Source organism: Orycteropus afer, unplaced genomic scaffold (assembly GCF_000298275.1).
Source record: "Orycteropus afer afer isolate SDZICR_OR568_19922 unplaced genomic scaffold, OryAfe1.0 scaffold00061, whole genome shotgun sequence".
Lineage (NCBI taxonomy): Eukaryota > Metazoa > Chordata > Mammalia > Tubulidentata > Orycteropodidae > Orycteropus > Orycteropus afer.
In genome coordinates, this window is record NW_006921648.1 from 9,599,598 (window position 1) to 9,618,683 (window position 19,086).

General features: G+C 50.8%; 1 protein-coding gene across 1 annotated transcript in view; it reads right to left on the reverse strand.

The window, feature by feature from the left end:
* Positions 1–17,175, reverse strand: part of GRIN2A (glutamate ionotropic receptor NMDA type subunit 2A) — a 538,812-nt gene extending 521,637 nt beyond the window's left edge. The window contains exons 1-2 of the mRNA XM_007939726.1: positions 17,119–17,175; positions 15,283–15,714 (exon numbers count right to left, since the gene is read on the reverse strand). Coding sequence (XP_007937917.1) covers positions 15,283–15,696 — 414 coding nt within the window. The 5' untranslated portion in view covers positions 15,697–15,714; positions 17,119–17,175. The remainder of the gene's footprint in view (positions 1–15,282; positions 15,715–17,118) is intronic.
* Positions 17,176–19,086: the final 1,911 nt, after the last annotated feature.

The window sequence follows — 19,086 nt, forward strand, 5'->3', positions numbered from 1 at the left end:
AGGAAGTGGGAAGCGTGCTGTTACGTGGATGGCATTGCAAGCAACGGCACAAAACAAAATGCGTATAAACTGTTGAATGGAAAACAAATTTGCACCTGTAAACTTTCCAACTACAATAAAGAGTTTAAAGATAAATAAATAAAACGAATTGCCATAGGCGCTATTTTCCGTAGCCATACCTCTGATAGGGTTACTGAGTTGGAGTCCATTTTACTACATCTAATGACATCATTCCTCCTATCGAGCAAAAATTTTCCTTCCAGAATGTCCCCCTCAGGCCTCAGCTTTGTCCCCAGGACAAACCACCACCACCACAAAAAGCCTAAAGCTTCTACCCCGACCAGCCATGATTTCCCATCTCGGACAGTCTCTACTCCAGACTGAACTTGGCTGGTTCTTCGGAGACTCATCATACTTCATTTCGATCCTGCACAATCCAGAGATCCATTCTCTGGATGTGCTGCAGTCTGTCACCATCCATACCTTTCTTTTTTGTTTTATTTTAGATTACAATTTTTAGTATTCAGTTGGAAACTTCAGTGCGTCTATACATTCAAAGGATCAACTCGGTGGGTTTCTAAGCATCCACTTTAAATATGGCTGTTGTTGTTGGGAGCTGCCATCCAGTCAGGTCCGACTCACAGAGACTCATCTGTGCAGAGCCAAGCTGCTGTACAGCATTCTCAAGGCTATGACCCACCAGAAGCAGATCACCAGGTCTAACTTCCAGGTGGGTTTGGACCTCCACCCTGCCAGCTAGTAGTGCAGTGCTTAACAATTCACACCACCCAGGGACCCTGTTCTTTAAATATTACCCTAGAACCAAAAAAAGAACAAAACAAACCCACTGCCATCAAGTTGATTCCAACTCACAGCAACTCCCACTGGGTTTCCAAGGCTATAAGTCTTTACAGAAGCAGACCGCCTAATTTTTCTTCCACAGAGCGGTTGGTGGATTCGAACCAATGACATTTTGGTTAGCAGCCAAATGCCTTAACCACTACACCACCAGAGTTCCTTAAATATTCCCCTAGAATTAAGTGCAATCCTGCCAACAGGGTGTTAAGCATTGCTGGAGACATCATCAGTTGCAGTACTTTGCCATTGCCCCTACCTCCCTGCTAACAGAACGGATTTTGTCCAAGTACCAAACACCCATTCTTAGAGAGGAACTTTAATCAGCAATCTCTGCCAGTGATTAGTCTAGGCAAAGCCACGTGACCCAGTTTGGGCCAATGAGATATTAAGAGGAAGTATACTTGGGGTGGGAGGATTCTAGGAAGTATTTTCTACTCTAATAGAAGGACAGAGAACCTTCAAGAAAGCTTCTTTGCTCTCCCTTTTCTTCCTAGTTTGAACGCTGACAAGTGAGGTGCTGATGTCTGGGGTAGAGGCAGCCATCTTCTGACCAGGGAGAACAAGCAGCTACAAAAAGTAAAGCAGAGAATAGAAAGGACCTGGGTTCTTGATGGGTTACTGAGTCATGTGACTTAAACTGAACCAGACCTGGAGCTCTTTGTTAAACAAAAAATGAAATGTCTGGACGGTCTGAGCAATGATTGGTCAAATATTCTGCTACTTGCAGCTGAAAGCACTCCTAACAACAGAAGCAGTATAATGGGGCTATCAACTCCCTTAATCTGGACATTATACTTGAAGAAACGTTGCTTAAAGTCCCTCCACTTTTTAAAGAGCCAGGTTACTCTTTAGAACTCACTGAACTTCTGGTCAACATAACACAAACAAACAAGCGAAGACTTCATAATCCAGGATCACAATCTCAAATGCCTGCAGAGATCATGCAATTAACATCTTTGTTCATGTTAATGCACACGTGACTGTAACTACATATGAAATAAAAGGAAATCCGGAGGTCTGCAGTGAACTTCAAAATGCATCCCCTACCTAAAGACGAGATGGATTGACACGGTGGCTGCGATGATGGGCTCAAGCATAGCAGGGATTGTGGGGCTGGAGCGGGATCGAGGAGTGTTTCGTTCTGCTGCGCATGGGGTCGCTATGAGGCAGAAACGACTTGATGGCACTTAACAACAACATAGCAACCTAAAGACATAAATCAAGTATTTTAAAACCCTGTGCAGATGAAACAAAATACAGCTCTGAGCCAGATTCACTAGGCAGTTCACCCATCTACAACCCTTGCAAAAACCATTCCTAAATGAGTTGGAAAGCCATGTATCTCCCTTCCTGCAATACTGTAAATTCTTCTTAAACCTTCAAGTGCAGTCCATAGTATGGGTCCATCATTTCCATCTGGAAAGACAGTTTTACATTTTAATTCCATCATCTAACATCTTAATCATTTTAGCTAACACAAAACAACAATGCACTGCCATGGAGTTGGATCCAATGCATGGTGACCCCTCCCTGGGTTTCCGAGGAGGTATCACTACAGAAGTAGATTGCCCAACCTTCCTTCTGAGGAGTGGCTGGTGGGTTTGAACCGCCAGCCTTCTGGTTAGCAGTCAAATGCCTTAGGTACTACACCACCAGAGCTCCCAATCATTTTAGCTGAGACAACCAAAATATTTATATCAAAATCTGTGCCCCTCTTGAATCTAAGCTCCTTAGTCTAAAATGAACTGGATCCACAATCATTAACTTGAAAGGGCATAAATGAGAGCCAAAAAGAGTCAAAAGCCGTAGATTCCAGCTCTGACACAAACAGATCACTGCAAACTCCAAACCTTTCTTTCCTCCTCTGGAAACAGGGATTCTTTAAACAAATGTCTCTGTGGCTGCCAGGTTCCCCAGGCTACCACTGAGTTACTAAATCCTTGGCAGAGATAAAATGAAAAGCTGTAGATGACTATATCCTAAAGCCCCAAGCCCAGTGCGAAATAACGTCCATTTGGTGGAATCATTTACTATAAAGGTCATTGAGGCCATCTCCTGTTAGAGCCACTTTTCCACTGGCCACATTGAAGCTTCAATTTGCCAGGATGAAGACCATGCAAGTCCTGAGAACGCAAAGCAAACTGTGACTGCCCTAGTAAATAGAACAGGAATCATTTCCAGAATGTTCAGCAACTCCCTCATGAACAACTGCCTCCACTGCCATGAGACCAGAACTGGATGGTGGCCAGCTACCATTACTGAACGTTTTGATCAAAGATTCTGTAGAGTAATCCTGATCAAAAGGAGGAAAATGCAGAACAGAATTTTGAATTCTCATGGGCTTCAGACTTTCTGAGGCTGGCTGGACTCCCAAAACTACTGCCCTGAGATAATCTTGAAACCATAAATCAAAACTATCCCCTGAGGTCTTCTTAAACCAAACCATAGCTTAGCTTAACTAGTGAAGATATCTGGCTTGAACACTGGATCTTTTAAGATCTTTATGGGATCAAGTCAACAACAGCAACTTCGAAGACTAGACAGGAAGCTCAGAGGGCAGCAGGTTTATGTTCACGAGGGAGGAACAACTCAGAAAAGGAGGGTGCGAATGGTCGCACAATTCCGAGAAGGGAATCAATGTCACGGAATTATTGCACCTGGAGAAACTGTCGCATTGGGTATACTCTTCTGTGTATGTCCTCAACAATAAACACATTTTTAAAGTATCTATGGATTATTTCCTAGCTTCTCACTAGGGATACCTCTTATCACTCCATCACCTTTAATCATTTTCTCCTGGTTATTAGACAGAGCAGTGGATAAAAATCAAAACTCTAAAAGTTATATACAAGTACAGCAGAGCTCCTATAAGAAATACTGGTTTTGAGCCAAGCACTGACCTACTACTTTGTATACTTGTTTAAATCTCATAGATCTATGAATGGGTGTTGCCTGTACCCCCATTTTACAGATGAAGACACAGAGGCTCAGAGACGTTAAGGAGCTTCCCCTTGATCATCCATTAGTAGGTGGTGGAGCCTGAACTTAAGCCTAACCAAACCAAACTCACCGCCGTCCAGTCGGTTTCGACTCATAGCGACCTCTCCTTGGGTTTCCCAGGCAGTATCTCTATGGAAGTAGATTGCCCGGTCTTCCTTCTGAGGAGTGGCTGGTGGGTTTGAACTGCCAGCCTTCTAGTTAGCAGTCAGGTGCTTTAGGCACTATGCCACCAGACCCAATACATTAACTGCTGTTATGGCATTTTTTAAAAGATGAAAACTGCCATGAACTCACATTTGGCCACAATTCTTGTCAGTCTCGTCCCCAAGAAGCATAAGAGGTTCTGAGCTGATAGAGATCTTAAAGACATAGCCCCACACCTGCATGTTGCAGAAGGAGAAGGTGAGGCTCAGAAAGGTGAAGGGCCCTCCCAGGGTCACACTGGCATGCGGAAATGGAACTCAAGTCCTCAGACTCTTTTTCTAAAGGATCCCAACTGGGATCTTCTAGTTGGAGTCAGCAGCCTGTGGCTGCCTGAAATCCTGTAATAAGCAGATAAGGCCGTGGACTCAACAGGAGGAAGTGCTACAGTCGGTTGGTGATGGCAGGGACCACAGTGGCATGGTGGGATGGGTGCCTTGGATTTGCCACCTTTCCAGGGAGAGGGCCCTGGAAGAGAAGCAGCATGCCAAAAAAGGCCCTCTTGACAGAGACCAGCTTTTTGTTCACTGACATCAGGGCTCTCAGACTCAGTATCTCCAGCACCAAGCATGTCACATAAATGAGCAAAATGGGCAGGTGGGGACTGAAGAAAGGCAGACTCGGGGTCTTGTCTGAAGAGGGGCTGCTGGTCAGCTCCAGCCACCTGCTGCCATGGGGGAAAGGCCCTGCTAGGGTCAGGCCTCCTGATCTTTCCAAACAAGCAGAAAATTGGGAAGTTTTTTTTTTTTTTTTTTCAATATTTGCAATCAATTCAAATTTGAAAGAAAAAGAAAGAAGGAGTTCAGACAAGCAAAACACATCAGCTCAGTAACTTCATAAGCTCTCATTGACATGGTGACCTATCACACCTATCACCAACAACTCTCTAGAAAAAACCAATTTCTACTCTTACTTCCTCTTTCTCCTCTCTCCCCCTCTCTCTTCCTCTCTCTCTCTCTGTCAGCTCCCCACTCACTCTACTAATGTAGTATTTTCCATCTGAGGTTACCATATGGAAGACGAACACCCCCCAAACCCACCAGACCACAGCTAGTAAGGGGCCAAGTGAGTCCTGGCAACCCCCGAGGGCCACGGGAAGTGCTAGTCATTGCCGTGAGATGACAAACGTGAGGAGGAGTAGATGCTTACATCTGACATGGCTCATCGAAGGGCTAAACATAGGCCTCCCCCCACTCAGGAACAACCCGGTGCCTCTGTAGCTGAGTGGGCTCCACCAACATGCTGAGCTGTGTGTCTGCCCTTTCTTTCCACAAGATCTTGGCATTTCATGGGCAGGCCCGTTACTAACATTCAAACTCCAGAACTGCCAGGTCTCAACTCATCAGCTACGCCCTCGTGCTGATGCGCTATTACTCAGAGGCACTACGGGAGCCTTTCTACGTAAACCCCCTCCCCCAATTCTTCTTAATCCCTACGATGCCTAGTAATTATCAGCCCACTGGAAAGAAGAGGAGGCCTGGCACACACCTATGCCATCAGACAGCATTTAGGGGACAAACACCTCACGGAAACCCTGAACCATGCTGCCATGTGCTCGTCCGGAAGCTGCAGCAAGCTGGCATCGGAATCAATGACTTGATTTATTTATTCAACAAACATTTACCGAGTAATAAGCTCAAAGGGCAGGGCCAGTGCAGGTGCCAAAAAGGACCCACACACGGACCAGGAAGAAACTCTACTCAAGGTCAAAATCACAGGAGAGATTAAAATTACAGTGGTTTAAACAGAACACTACATTCATTAAGGATCATGTATGAAACATGCATTTAATGATAAGGAAAAATTCCAAGAATACATAATCAAGTTAAAAAAAAAATAGTAAGTACATATAAGCAGGTCAAAATCAGAATGAACACACTCAGTGACCGCCTTCATCTGCTACTAAGACAAAATTTATAGATAAATCTTTAGTTATTTTAAAATGTACATAGTACAGCTTAGAAATAAGGAAAGAATAGATCAAAAATAGAGAGGCCTCCCTAAAAATAAATGAATAAGAACATGAAACTTGACAATTTCAAGTACAAATCAAGGCCACATGGTCCATGGGCAGATGGGTCCAATATGAGTCACAGGAGCAGAGGTCTCAATGTCTACCCAGGGGTCAGGGGACAAAGCTGGACCCAGAGCCACACTGCTAATCGCGAACAGGGCCAGAACAAGCGCACCATCCACCAAGAGTCACAGCCAAAAAGGAGGCTTCTGCCTGTGCCAAGGAGTCAAAACGGAAATACCCATATGAAGTTGGGACCCAAGCCTGCCCCAGAGGGTAGTAGAGCAGGAAAGGAGCTCCAAGCTGAGGTGTTAACGTGCGCTCTGACCTTGCAGACCCAGGGCAGAAGAAACACACAGTTGCCTTGCAAATCAGTTCACAAACAAAACTTAGAAAAGCTATGAGGGCATCTCATGAATACACTCTACAAATGGGAAAACTCACACCTGAAGAAAGCAACATGCTACAGCAGAGAAATGCTTCTAAGAAGTGTTTTCAAAATCCTCAAAGGGACAGAAAAGGGACTTACAACTACATAATAATGAGAAGAGTGGTTTATAACACAGAAAGCAGGAAGTTATACAAAAGGACCAATCATGTATCTTGGAAATAAAGTGCCCCATTACTGAACAACTTACCAAATGGCAAAAAAAAATAGACCAGACATACATGAAAAGAGCAGTGAGCTCTGGTAGCGTCGTGCCTAAAGCATTTGACTGCTAACCAGAAGGCTGGCGGTTCAAACCCACTAGCCACTCCTCGGAAGGAAGACTGGGCAATCAACTTCCATAGAGATACTGCCTCAGAAACCCAAGGGGGGGTCACTATGAGTTGGAACTGATTTGATGGCAGTGAGTTTGGTTTGGTTATGTGAAAAGAGCTAGCTCACTGGAGTATATGATTGGGGAAACGCTCTCAAACACAGCACAGCAAGATAACAGAAAAACTAAAATTAAAAATAAGTTATCTGGAAAATAAACTGAGAAATTATACACACACATATACATATGGATGTATATATATCCACACCCACACAAACCTATTTTTTTTAAATAGTCCCAGGAGGAGGTAATACAGATAGATCATGGTGGAGAGGAAATACTCAACAGATAAAGCTGAGATTTTTCCAGATTTTTAAGAAGATCCAGGGTCTCCTGACTAAAAAGCTCCCAGAGTACAAAGCACAAGGAACACAGCCATTACCACTGTCAACCACTCAAAGGAGGGTCCATGCAGGAGACCCGGATAGAGCAGGAGAACAATGTGGAACAAAACTCAAAATCATTGGGGAAAAAAAAAAGACCAGGTTTGCTGGTCTGATGGAGCCTGATAGAACCACTGAGACTATGGCCCCTAGCTGCCCTTCAGGTCTGGAAGTGAACCGGAGGCTTCCAGCCAAACAAAAGACAGGCATATGAAGTAAACCTTATACTATGTACATACACTCCTTGGGGAGAACAATCATGGGAGAATAGAAGGGCTGTGTATGCACAGGGAGACAGCTCAGGGGGCAGGAGTGCATGGAGGGAAGGACACAGAAGAGGTAACTATGGGGAGGAAGTGGGAGAGGAGCTGTTACATTGTGGTAAATTGTAGTCAATGTCATGAGACAAAGTGTATGTGAACTGCTGTATAGAGAGTGACTTTGCTCTGTAAACTTCCACCTAAATCACAAGAAATAAAACTTAAAAAAAAAGAGAAAAACACAGCCATGTATACAGTATAAGCTTGAACTTCTAATTACATTAATAGAGCTTAGAAAGGAACCCACCAAAATGTCAACTGTGGTTACTACCTGGTGACAGGATTTGAACAGAGATTTTTATTTTCTTCTTAAAACTTTAATGTGCTTTCCAAGTGCTCTACAATGAAAAGGCATTATTTTTGTAAGTTGTATGTGAAGGAGTGTCCATATTTTCAAGTACACACATATACAACAGAAACACACTTTAAAAAGTCTCTCCTCGCAGAGAGGTACACAAGAAGTACAGACAACAAAGGCAAATATGATCGCAGACACAAAACTGAGTTACCACTAACGGCAAACACTAACCTACAGGTGGTACAAGGTAGACAGATAAGCAGAACGTGGATGGACAGGTGAATGGAAATACACCCGTGACCACACATAGGTCTGGCAGATGATATTTCTACAGACCTCATATTTGTATGTGTTATAAAAATGTCCATATGCAGTATAAAACTAACAGGCAATGTTAGGATAACTTTTTAGCCACAACTAAGCAACTTGAGCTCTGGTAGCATAGTGCCTAAGGCACTCGACTGCTAACGAGAAGGCTGGCGGTTCAAACCCACCAGCCACTCCTCGAAAGGAAGGTTGGGCAATCTACTTCCGTAGTGATACTGCCTCGGCAAGCCAAGGAGGGGTCGCTATGAGTCGGGGCCAACTCAACAGCACATAACAACAACAACAAGCACCTTGAGGGAACAAGTCATTGGGTCTACAGGCTGGGGACCCTGGTCACAGGAGACATCAAATTTAATTGGCACAGCTACCCCCAGGGAGTAGTTGGACCCCTGGGCTCAGGACCATGGTCACGGGGGACATCAAGCTCAATTGGCATAACATAGTATACAAAAACATTTTTCCACATCCCACTTTGGAGAGTTGTTGTTGTTGTTGTTTGCCGTCGAGTCGGCCCCAACTCATAGCGACCCCTCCTTGGGTTTCTGAGGCAGTATCACTATGGAAGTAGGATTGCCCAACCTTCCTTCCGAGGAGTGGCTGGTGGGTTTGAACTGCCAGCCTTCTGGTTAGCAGTCAAGTGCCTTAGCCACTATGCTACCAGAGCTCCTGGGATCTTAAAAGCTTATAAGCGGCCATCTAGATGCAACGATGGGTCTCTCCTCATCCAGAGCAAAGAAGAATGAAGAAAACCAAAGACACATGGAAACAATGCAATCCTCAGCCTATATGACTATGAGACCAGAAGAACTAGGTGGTGCCCAGCTACCACTGTCAACCTCTAGGAGAGGGATCCTGGATAGAGTGGGAGAAAAATGTGGAACAAAACTCAAAATCATTCAAAATAAAAGGGGGGAGGGGGGCCAGGTTTGCTGGTCTGATAGAGCCTGGTGGAACCCCTGAGACTATGGCCCCTAGCCACGCTTCAGGTCTGGAATTGAACCCACTCTTGTGGCTTCCAGACAAACAAGACACAGGCATATGAGTTGAACATTTACATTAGGTAGATATACTCCTTGGAAAGATAAATCATGGGAGAATAGAAGGGCTGTGTATGCACAGGGAGAAAGCTCAAGGGGCAGGAGTGCATGGGAGGGATGGACACAGGGAATGGTAACTATGGGGAGGAAGTGGGGGGGAGCTGTTGCATTGTGGGAGATTCTAGTCAATGTCATGAGACAAACTGCATGTGAACTGCTGTATGGAAAATGAATTTGCTCTGTAAACTTTCATCCAAATCACAATAAAATTTAAAAAAAAAATCAGTTGGCACAACACAATACACAAAAAATACTGTTCTCCTCTTACTTCAGTGAGTAGCCACTGGGGTCTTCAGAGCCTGAAAACAGCCACCTCAGATACAACTATTGGTCTCTCCTCGTCCAGAGCAAAGAACAGTGAAGAAAATCAAAAATGCATGGAAACAGTACAAAGGACTAATTGATCATGGAAACTTCAGCCTACTTCTGACTCTGAGACCAGTAGAACTAGATGGTGCCCAGCTACCAATGCCAACCACTCAGAAAGGGATCAAAACTGGAGATCCTTGATAGAGTAGGAGAAAAAGTGTAGAAAAAACTAAAAAACATGGGGTAAAACTTCTGAGACTATAGGCCCAAGTCACCCTTTGGGCCTGGAATGAACCTCACTCTCATGGCTTAACTCTCAGCCAAACAACAGGCAGGCCTACAAACAGAACAACTAGCCCAGGGAGATGCACTTCTTACAACAATCAACCATGGGAGATCAGATGGGCAGCATTTGCACAGGGAGAAAGGTAGGCAGGCCGAAATGCACAGGCAACAAGGGCAGAGGGAAAGGGTAACCAAAGAGGGGAAGTGGGAGGAGAGCTGTTACACTGCAGCGAATGTAATCAATGTCACAAACAAAATGTGTATGAACTGTCGAATGTAAAATGAATTTGCTTTGTAAAATTTCACCTGAGCCACAATAAAAAGTTAATAAATAAACATTTAGTGCTTGAAAAATAAATAAATAAAGCCTGTCCTCAGGTGACTTACACTCTACAGAAGTTTACTTATACAGGAGATGAGAAGGAGCCCTGTTGGCATAGTCGTTAAGGTGCTCACCTGATACCCAAAATGTCAGTGGTTTAAACCCACCAGCAAGAGAAAGACCTGGTTATCTGCTCCCATAAAGATTACAGCCAGAAAACCCAATAGGGCAGTTCTGCTGTATCCTACAGGGTGGCCCGATGGCATACAACAACAGAGGAGATGACATACACGTAGAAGTAACATATAAAGCAAAACACAAACAGTGACTGCCTCGGATAGATGTCGTTAAAATCTGAACCTTGCCTTTTCTCCCACAGAGCAGCTACAAGTTAGAGGAGAAGGGGGTGGGGCGAGAGGCAAGGACACTGAGCAGAACCCAACAGTCCACCACAGGCCGGATCGACTAGGGGATGATAACTGAAACTACGCATATTTCACTTGGACTTGTCAAAATAGCACGCCAAGAAAAAAATCAGGAGTTTATCCACATTAAACACTATTTTCACTTCCAACTTAATTATATGTAAGACCACCCACTGACACAGGAAAAATTAACATCTCCATTGTATTTTAAATGAATACCCTCAAACTCTGTTTAACATCATTTCAATTAGTACAGCTTTGTTCTTTCCTTCAAGGGTCAAGTAGACTGAAGGAAAGGTAAAAAATGTGTATATGCGTGTGCGTGTGCTATAACCAATAATCAAATTACTACTCTGATCCATGGAAAGAGCCCTGATGATGCAATGGTTAAGCACTCAGTTGCTAACTGAAAGGTTGGTGGTTCAAACCCACTTGACGGGTGGTTCCATGAGAGAAAGACTTGGGGACCTGCTCCTGTAAAGATTCAAAAAAAAAAAAAAGCAAACTCACTACCATGGAGTCAATTCTCACTCATAACGTATCCCCTTTGGGTAAATCTTTAAGGTGGTAAATCTTTAAGGAAGTAGATTGTCCCATCTGCTTTCCACGAAACACCTGGTGGATTTGAACCACCAACCTTCTGGTTACCAGTCAAATGCATTAGGCTCTGTGCCACCAGAGCTCTTTCCTGTAAAGATTACAGCCTAGAAAACCCCGTGCAGCAGTTCTTCTCTGTCACATACATTGGAATCGACCTGACCGCACCTAACAACTGATTATCCTCCGTAAGGACACAATCATGTTACCGATTTAGAAGGAAAACAACACAGGCATGAACAGGGCTTTACCAGGTCAACATCATCTTAGGGAGAGGGAGGCAGAGGGACCTAATAAGTCTGAGGTGATTCAAACTTTGTGGCCCTAACACCTTTGGCGCTGCCAAGAAATGAGATTCAGGCAATGACCCGAGGCTGCCTCCTCAGAGCCAGACAGCCTCACCGACCATTCAGCCCCAGAAGAAGCAGGTGGCAAGGCAGGCCACTAGATGTGTCACCGACGGAAGAAAGGAGACGTCACGTCTCAGACAGTTGCTCTCCTCTTTAAACACACTCGAGTTTCTCCAAACGCCAGCTTCAACACACTTCCTCTCACTATCACCACACATGCCACACAGACGGCCCAAAGACACAGGCCCCAGTGGCCTCTGAGCTGACTTCTCTGGTTCCCAGCCACCCTGCCTTGCTGTTGCTGGGTGCCATCAACTTGATTTCGGCTCACAGAGCCCCCATGGCACACAGAACCGCCCCACAGGGTTTTCCAGGCAGAAGTCTTTACTGAAGCAGCCTGCCAGGTCTGTCAGCCGTGGGGCCACTGGGCAGGTTGGGGCCGTCAACCTTTGGGTTAGCAGGTTAACCCACCAGGGCTCCTTCACCTTGCCTCAACTCCCTACAATTCCACCAGAGAGGCCCGTCTCTTCCAGACCCACTGTGAACACCCAAACAATAATGGACACAGCCATTTTCCTCTGCTATCTTTGGAGTCAACGCGCCCTTTCATTCCTCTCCTCTCAGGCCCTCTTAGATCTCTATCGAATCTTCTCTGAAACCGGCCTGTCTCAACTCTTGGCATTTCTGGAAACTTTTTTTCTTCCTTACTCTTAAGTGAGATAACACTTTTCTCTGTTTCCCCGTAAGACAGCAGAGCCCTGCAGGAGAGAAGGCCACTTCTACCCATACTCCGGGTCTTCTCAAAGCTCCCTTGCTACTGCACCCTTCAAAGACAGAGCTGTCGCAGGTCTAGCTGATCAGAGCCTGCCATGAGGGAGTCAAGATTCACTTAGAGGGGAGATCACTGCCAATCAAGGGGTATTTGTGTATGAGTCCACCCTCTGTCCCTGCTTCTCTGTGGCCACGAGAACCTGAGCCACACACCTGCCAGCATAGAGGCATGAGCCAGAAGCCAAGTCAGCCCTCCCAGCCTCAGCCTCAAGCCACCTCCTCCAATTCCACTCTTACCCGCTAGCCCCACTGGGCGTGCTAAGCCCTCTCCTAATGAGAAATTGCATTTTCAACACAGCTACTGTTTTCTGGAGCCCCTGAGTGGTCAAAACAGTTAGTACATGAAGCTGCTAACTGAAAGGTTGATAGTCTGAACCCACCCAGAAACTCCACAGAAGAAAGACCTGGCAATTGTCTTCCATAAAGATACAGCCTAGAAAATGCTATGGGGCATCGCCCTCTGTCACGGGGGTTGCTGCGAGGTGGAAATCAATTCAATGGCACCCAACAACAGCTATTACTACTATTGCTATGTTTTGGGGTCCCTGGGTGGTACAAACGGGTAACAAGCTCAGCTCTAACTGAGAAGTCTACCCAGAGGGACCTTGGAATAAAGGCCTGGCAATCGACTTCTGGAAAAACAGTCCTTCAAAAACTGTAGAACACAGTCCCACTCTGAGGTACATGGGGTCACCACGAAGCAACTCAAGAGTAACGGGAAACAAAAAGCAAAACTGTGTTTTTGTGTGTTGCTCCTTCAGTCAGAACCTCAGAAGGGAGGAGGGCTCAGGGGCGCCATCAGATCCCCAAAGGACATTCCAGACTTCTGCTGACAACTGCTGCTCTTCTCTCTCCACTCCTTCTTGGAAGGCTGGCCCCTCCTCCTCACGCACAAGGAAGCTCCGCTCTGACTCAACGCAACTGTATCCCGTGCCTAAGCTCCTCACCTCAGCTCAGTGTCTCCTATAAAATGCAATGAAGTCCTTGCTCTTCATCAAGCTGGGACGACAAAGTTAAAGGACGGGCTTAACTGAGTGAAATCATAACACGGAGTCTTGGTGATGCAATGGTTAAGCGTTCAGCCACTAGCTGAAAGGTTGGCAGTTCAAACTCACCCAGGGCCTCCAAGGAAGAGAGACCTAGTGATCTGCTTCCGTAAAGATTTCAAAAACCTTATTGCTGCTGAGTGGATTCTGACTCCTAGCAACCCTAGAGGACAGAGTGGAACTGCCCCACAGGGTTTCCAAGGCTGTGTATCTTTATAGAGGCAGACTGCCTCATCTTTCTCCCATGAGCTTTCTCCCACTGCACCACCAGGGCTCCTTTCTGTAAGGATTACAGCCAGGAAAACCCTACAGGGCAGTTCTCGGTGTCACATGGGGTCACTAGGGATCGGAATTGACTCAACAGCATCCAACAAGATCACAGCTTGAGGCCAGAAAACCTGAGGTCTAGTTTCCTCACCCACTGGCTAGTCTCAGCCAAGTGTCTGCCCTGGGCCCCAGTGACCTCAACGAGTTACAGAATGGTCTACACGACACTAAGGTCCTGCTCTATAAGTTGGCTGCAGATATAGCTTTCCCATGCTTTCTCCAGCTCAGAAAGAAGCCCCCCGAAGCTGGGAATTCTGCTAGGCTGCAAAGCATTTAAGGTGAATGTTTAACAAGATCCTGCATCAGCTGTGTACCCCAGCTGAGTGTACGGTGGTCCTGGAGACCTGCAAGAACAAGTTCGGGCCCAGAGGAGCCGGCGGAACCATGGAGACAGAGGTCCCACCTGATGTGACAGCCTCAGGACACTGTCTGACAAAGGCCTGCTCACTCCCTCAGGCCCACAGGGTCAGGCCATCTCCTACTGTGTAAGAAAATCCCTCCAAGGTGTCAGGGCTGGGGACCACAGACACACAGTCCACTGTCCTCTTCTCCCAACCCCCCGTCCTCTCCCACAGTGGTTACAGAGAGGTGCAGTGCACCCACATCTCCAATTCTTCCCTTTTCATCATTCCTCACTCTGCTTCTCCCTTTCAAACTTCCGCTCATCAACTTCAGCCCCGATCTCAAACCTGGGCTTCCTAAGGGCTCACCTAAGTCTTCATGTCTCTCTCCTCTCTTCTCCAAATCAATGCTCCCCATGAGTCTAACAATAGGACCCTCTCATTCTAAGTCCAAAGAGTTGGACACAGCTTTCTTCACTCCCAAGCCCATCCTTGGGAGCCAACCCCCCCATCCCACAGCCTTGGACCCCCGGCCACAGCAAGGAGCAGGGAGGGAAACGCAGTGGCTGCTGTGGGTCTGGCCTCACATTCTCCCTCCTCCTGCCCCTGAGGCCCTCAAACTCCTCCCCCTCCCCTACTCTAGGAAAGCAGACGTGGGCGTCTCTCTGCCCTTCCGTGCTCCCCCTAAAAACATTACCTTGTGTTCCACAACATAACCACACTTCCGATTTTTTAAACAGCTTACATCACTTATCACAACAGGGGAATAATGGTCATTTCCCCAAAAAACAATCAAGTAAAATGCACATTATGGGAATATGAGCCATACTATTTCGAATGACCCAGGCTTCCTTCTGGGTACCCCGGAAATCTCCACGCACCCCTTTAAGCCTATTTCCCCGCTCCGTGGCACACCTGGGGTGCCTCTGAGGACCCCACTTTCCAGAGCCGGAATAAAAAGGCACTTCCATTCATTTCCAGGCTGGGGAGGCGGGACCTGCTCGTCACCAGGACCAATGACCACGAGATACCTCTCAAATCAAGCCAGACGCCAACAGTGCCCAAGGGCTTGCCCCGGCCGCCATCTTGGTGGCCCATGGGGCCTGGCAGCCCACCGCCTCCCGCTTTACCTTGTCCGCCATGATCATGGAGGCGCCTCCGTGGATGCCCAGGATGGGGATGAAAGTCTGAGAAGAGATAAAATCCAGCATCTGGGCCACAGCCTCCTGGTCGGTGTCGTCCCCGAACACTAGGCCATGGATGCGCGCCCCGGACATGAGGTCGCACACGTGCGTGATGAGGCTCTTGGGGTCGGTGCGATTCATAAGCAGCGCCACCACGTTCACGTCCAGGGGCAGCCCCGCCGCCTGCTCGGGGCCCCACAGGGTCCGCAGCTCGCGCTCTGTCACGTCGTGGCTGTGACCCAGCAGCACCGCGATGTTCAGCGCCGGGGGCCCCTTCTCCGCCGCCGCGCCCTGCGCGGGGCCGCGCCAAACCAGAAGGGCCGGCAGCACCAGCAGGGTCCAATAGCCCAGTCTGCCCATAGTCGCCACTTACGGTCCCTACGGGGTTAGAAACAGCGAGTGGTCAGCCACGACACTCAACGGAAGGGCTTCCCGCCCCGCCCCCGCTCTAGGCGCCCTGTGTGGAGCGCGCCCCAGAGCAGGCTGAATGTCACCGACGCCATCCACACTCCTCGACCCATCTCCAACTCTCTACAACTCCAGTCCTAGCGGATCCCCCATCTGGAACCCAAAACCCATCCTCGCACCCAGGCTCCTCCCCATACCCAACTCTGCCCACGGCCCCCTCTGCCTCCCGCAAGTTGACTGCTGAGCCCAGCCCCCGAGGGCCAAGGGAGCCAGGAACCACTGCCAGCTTGCAAGCGCACAGGGCAAGCCCTCCACCCACCCCTCGGCCACCCGCGCCAGTGCAGACCGAGTTACGGACCCGCCCCCTGCTCGCGCCCGGCGAGCGCACCACAGCCCAGCTCCGGCGTGCGGAGGCGGCGTCCAGGTCCGCAACCCGCTCCATGAAAGCCTCCGGGGGACGCCACGGGCCTGGCTCCACGCGCCCCAGCTGGAGACCCCGCTCCTCTCCTGCAGCCTACTCCCCACCCCACCCCCGTCCCCAAGCGCCAGGGAGTGAAGACGGTCGCCAGTGCGGCCCCAGGCTCGCACTTAGGGCTCGCCCCCACCCCGCGCAGAGGGTCCGGGAAGCGCTTCCACTCAATTGCAAGGGCCCAGGACCCGCCCCCTAAAGCGCGCGTGCACCACGCGTAAGACACACACACCCCCTTTCACGAGCGCTGCGTGCAATGCAGAATTCCAGAGAGGAAGCGCGTCCCCCACGGGCCGCCGCGTGGGAGCGGCAAAGAACGTGCGTGGGGGAAAAGGTAGCCACCCAAGAAGCGCTCAGGCCGACGTAGACTGGACAGGCCCTTCCGGGCTTTCCACTGCGGGCCTTGTCGCCAAGTCTTAGCTGCACGTGGGCAGCGGCCTGCACACGCTCACTGGCACGCGCGCATTTCTGCGCACAGCCGCAGGCCGCGGTAGCGGTGCCCACAGCCATTCGGAGTCCGCACACGTCCTCAGGCGGTGCACACACATGTACCGCGCCAGGTGCACTGCCGCGCGTGCCTGCGAATACCAGCACAGGCGTGCACGAGTGCACAGGCGCGCGCCCCTCGGGCCGGGCGCTGCTGGAGCAGAGGAAGTTGGGGAGAACTCGCAACGGCCTCGGCGCTCTCCGGGTGAGAACTCGCAACGGCCTCGGCGCTCTCCGGGTGAGCGCCGCGGAGCGCGGAGCCGCAGCGCCCCCTGGTGCTCCGCTGCGGCCTCGCTACTGGTGCTCCCTCTCCCTCTAGTTCTTTGCCTCTCTCTCTCCCGATTCCTCTCCCGCTCTCCCTCCAGCCCTGTACCCCTCCTCCTAGGCCCGCCGAGCCCAGGTCTCCCGCTGGGGCGTACCTGTAGCCCGAGAAGGTCGAGGATGCGGTGGGGCGCGCTGCGCGCACGAGCATCTCGGCCGCCTCAGCAGCCACCGGGTTTAACGGGTTCCCGCATGCTGCGGCCCCCGCGCGCTCCCCTGGCTGTCCCACGCTGTCCGCATCGCCCCCACGGGGGGCGGCTATCCCAGCCGAAGGCTCTGCAGCAGGGCTCTATCGGGCGGAGAAGAGACGGAGAGGCAGGGTCAGCCCACAGGCGGCAGAAAGGACTGGGGGCTAGGCTGCAGTCCGCAACGCGCGCAGCCCCCCGGGCGCCCAGGGGGCTCGCCCAGAAAGGGGGAGCTGAAGCTTAGTGATGCCCCTAGTCTGGATCCTCAGACCCAGAGACCGTTATGGGGAGCTCCGCTCCGGGGCGCACAGGGCAACGGGAACCCCAGGTTGGCCACCCCAGGAAAGCTAACCGTGCTGCTTCCACCCTCGCCCCTTCCCACCTCCCCGGAGCCGTCTGCAGAGAGTTGTGCGGCTCCAGGCTCATGGGGGGTTGGGAGAGAAGGAGGAGGAAGAACGGGCGGGCGCTGGCTGAGTTTGCGATGAGCCGGCAGGAGGAGAGGGGGAGGGAAGGAGAAGGGCTCCCGCGGTCCCAGATCCCCGAGGGAGGTGCGATCATTCCCACGCAGCGACCCTCTTGCCTCCTGCCGCCCCTTCCTATCCAGGCCTCCCACCGCCCCTTCTGCGAGGGGCCAGCCCGGGCCGCGCGTCGCGCAAGCACTCACCGCAGCCTCTCCCCACATAGTTCTCAGCAGTGGCCGCTCCTGGTCATCTCCAGGGCTGATGGCTGCGGCCACGACTCTCAGCGCGCGCTGGGCCCCATGCTCCGACTAAGCTCCGGGCGCCTCCCTCCGGGAGCCCGAGCTCGGCTCCCTGCCCCACTCCGGACAGCTGCTGCCCGGTTCTCGGAACGCGCTCGGGCGCCTGCTCTGCAGCCCCGGCTCCGGGCTGGTGTGTGTCAGGACGAGCGTGTGGCGAGTGTGCGTGGGAGCGCGCGCGCGCGTGTGGTCGGGGATCCCCGCGGTCCCCGGCCGCGAGAAGCGCGGGCGGGGAAAGGTAGCTCCCTCCCGGCCCGTCGCAGCGGGGCCAGGTCGGCGCCGGACGTGAGGCTCCCCACTTCCCGGCGAGAGTCCGGAGAACGCCTGGCCGCTCTGGTTCCGAGCACTGACAGAGCCCGGCTCCAGGGCGTGCTCCCGCTGCGGTCGTCTCCGACGAAGAGGAGGAGGAAGGCAGGGCGCCCCCCACGCCAACTTAGGGACTTGTTCTCGGCGGGCGACACGCAGCAGCCTCCGCGCGAGCTGGAGATGCTAGGAGGTCCGGCGGGCGAAAGCGTCTCCACCCGCAGCCGCTCTCCCTGCAGGCGGGCCGAGGCAGACCCCGCAGTCCCTCCGCGGCGGCGGGGAGCGCGGTCACCCGCTCGCGGAGCGCACGGAGGCGACAAGGCCAGGCTAGGTGGCTGGCTGGCGGAGGGGGCGCCCGCCGCGGCGCGCGCCGCTGTCGGTGGCGATGGAACCACACTCTCCGCCCGCTCCGGGGCGTCTGGTGCGGCTGAAGAATCAATTATTCAGATCTCCGCTGCCGCTTCCTCCTCCCCCAGTGCCTCGCGCGGGGTACAGCAATCCCCCTCCACGCACAGGCGCGCGACACACACACACGCAGAGTCTGCTCCGATGCCTTGCCACCCCCAGACAGGAATCCACTCCTCTGAGCACAGGGAGCCAGAATGCTCAAAGGGAACGCATTCACAGCCTCCACCTGCTCCCTTCTATTTTTCCCAAGTTACATCAAAGGAAAGTCGCCCTGGCGTTGCCACTTCAGAGCTACCGCCGGGGAGAGCCAGAGAGCAGGGGGACTGGTTGGCCGGTAGCTGGGCACCAAACGCAGTGGCAAGTGAGGACCTCCCGGCGGTTGCCCCAGGAGAGACATCTACCCAGTGTGGAGA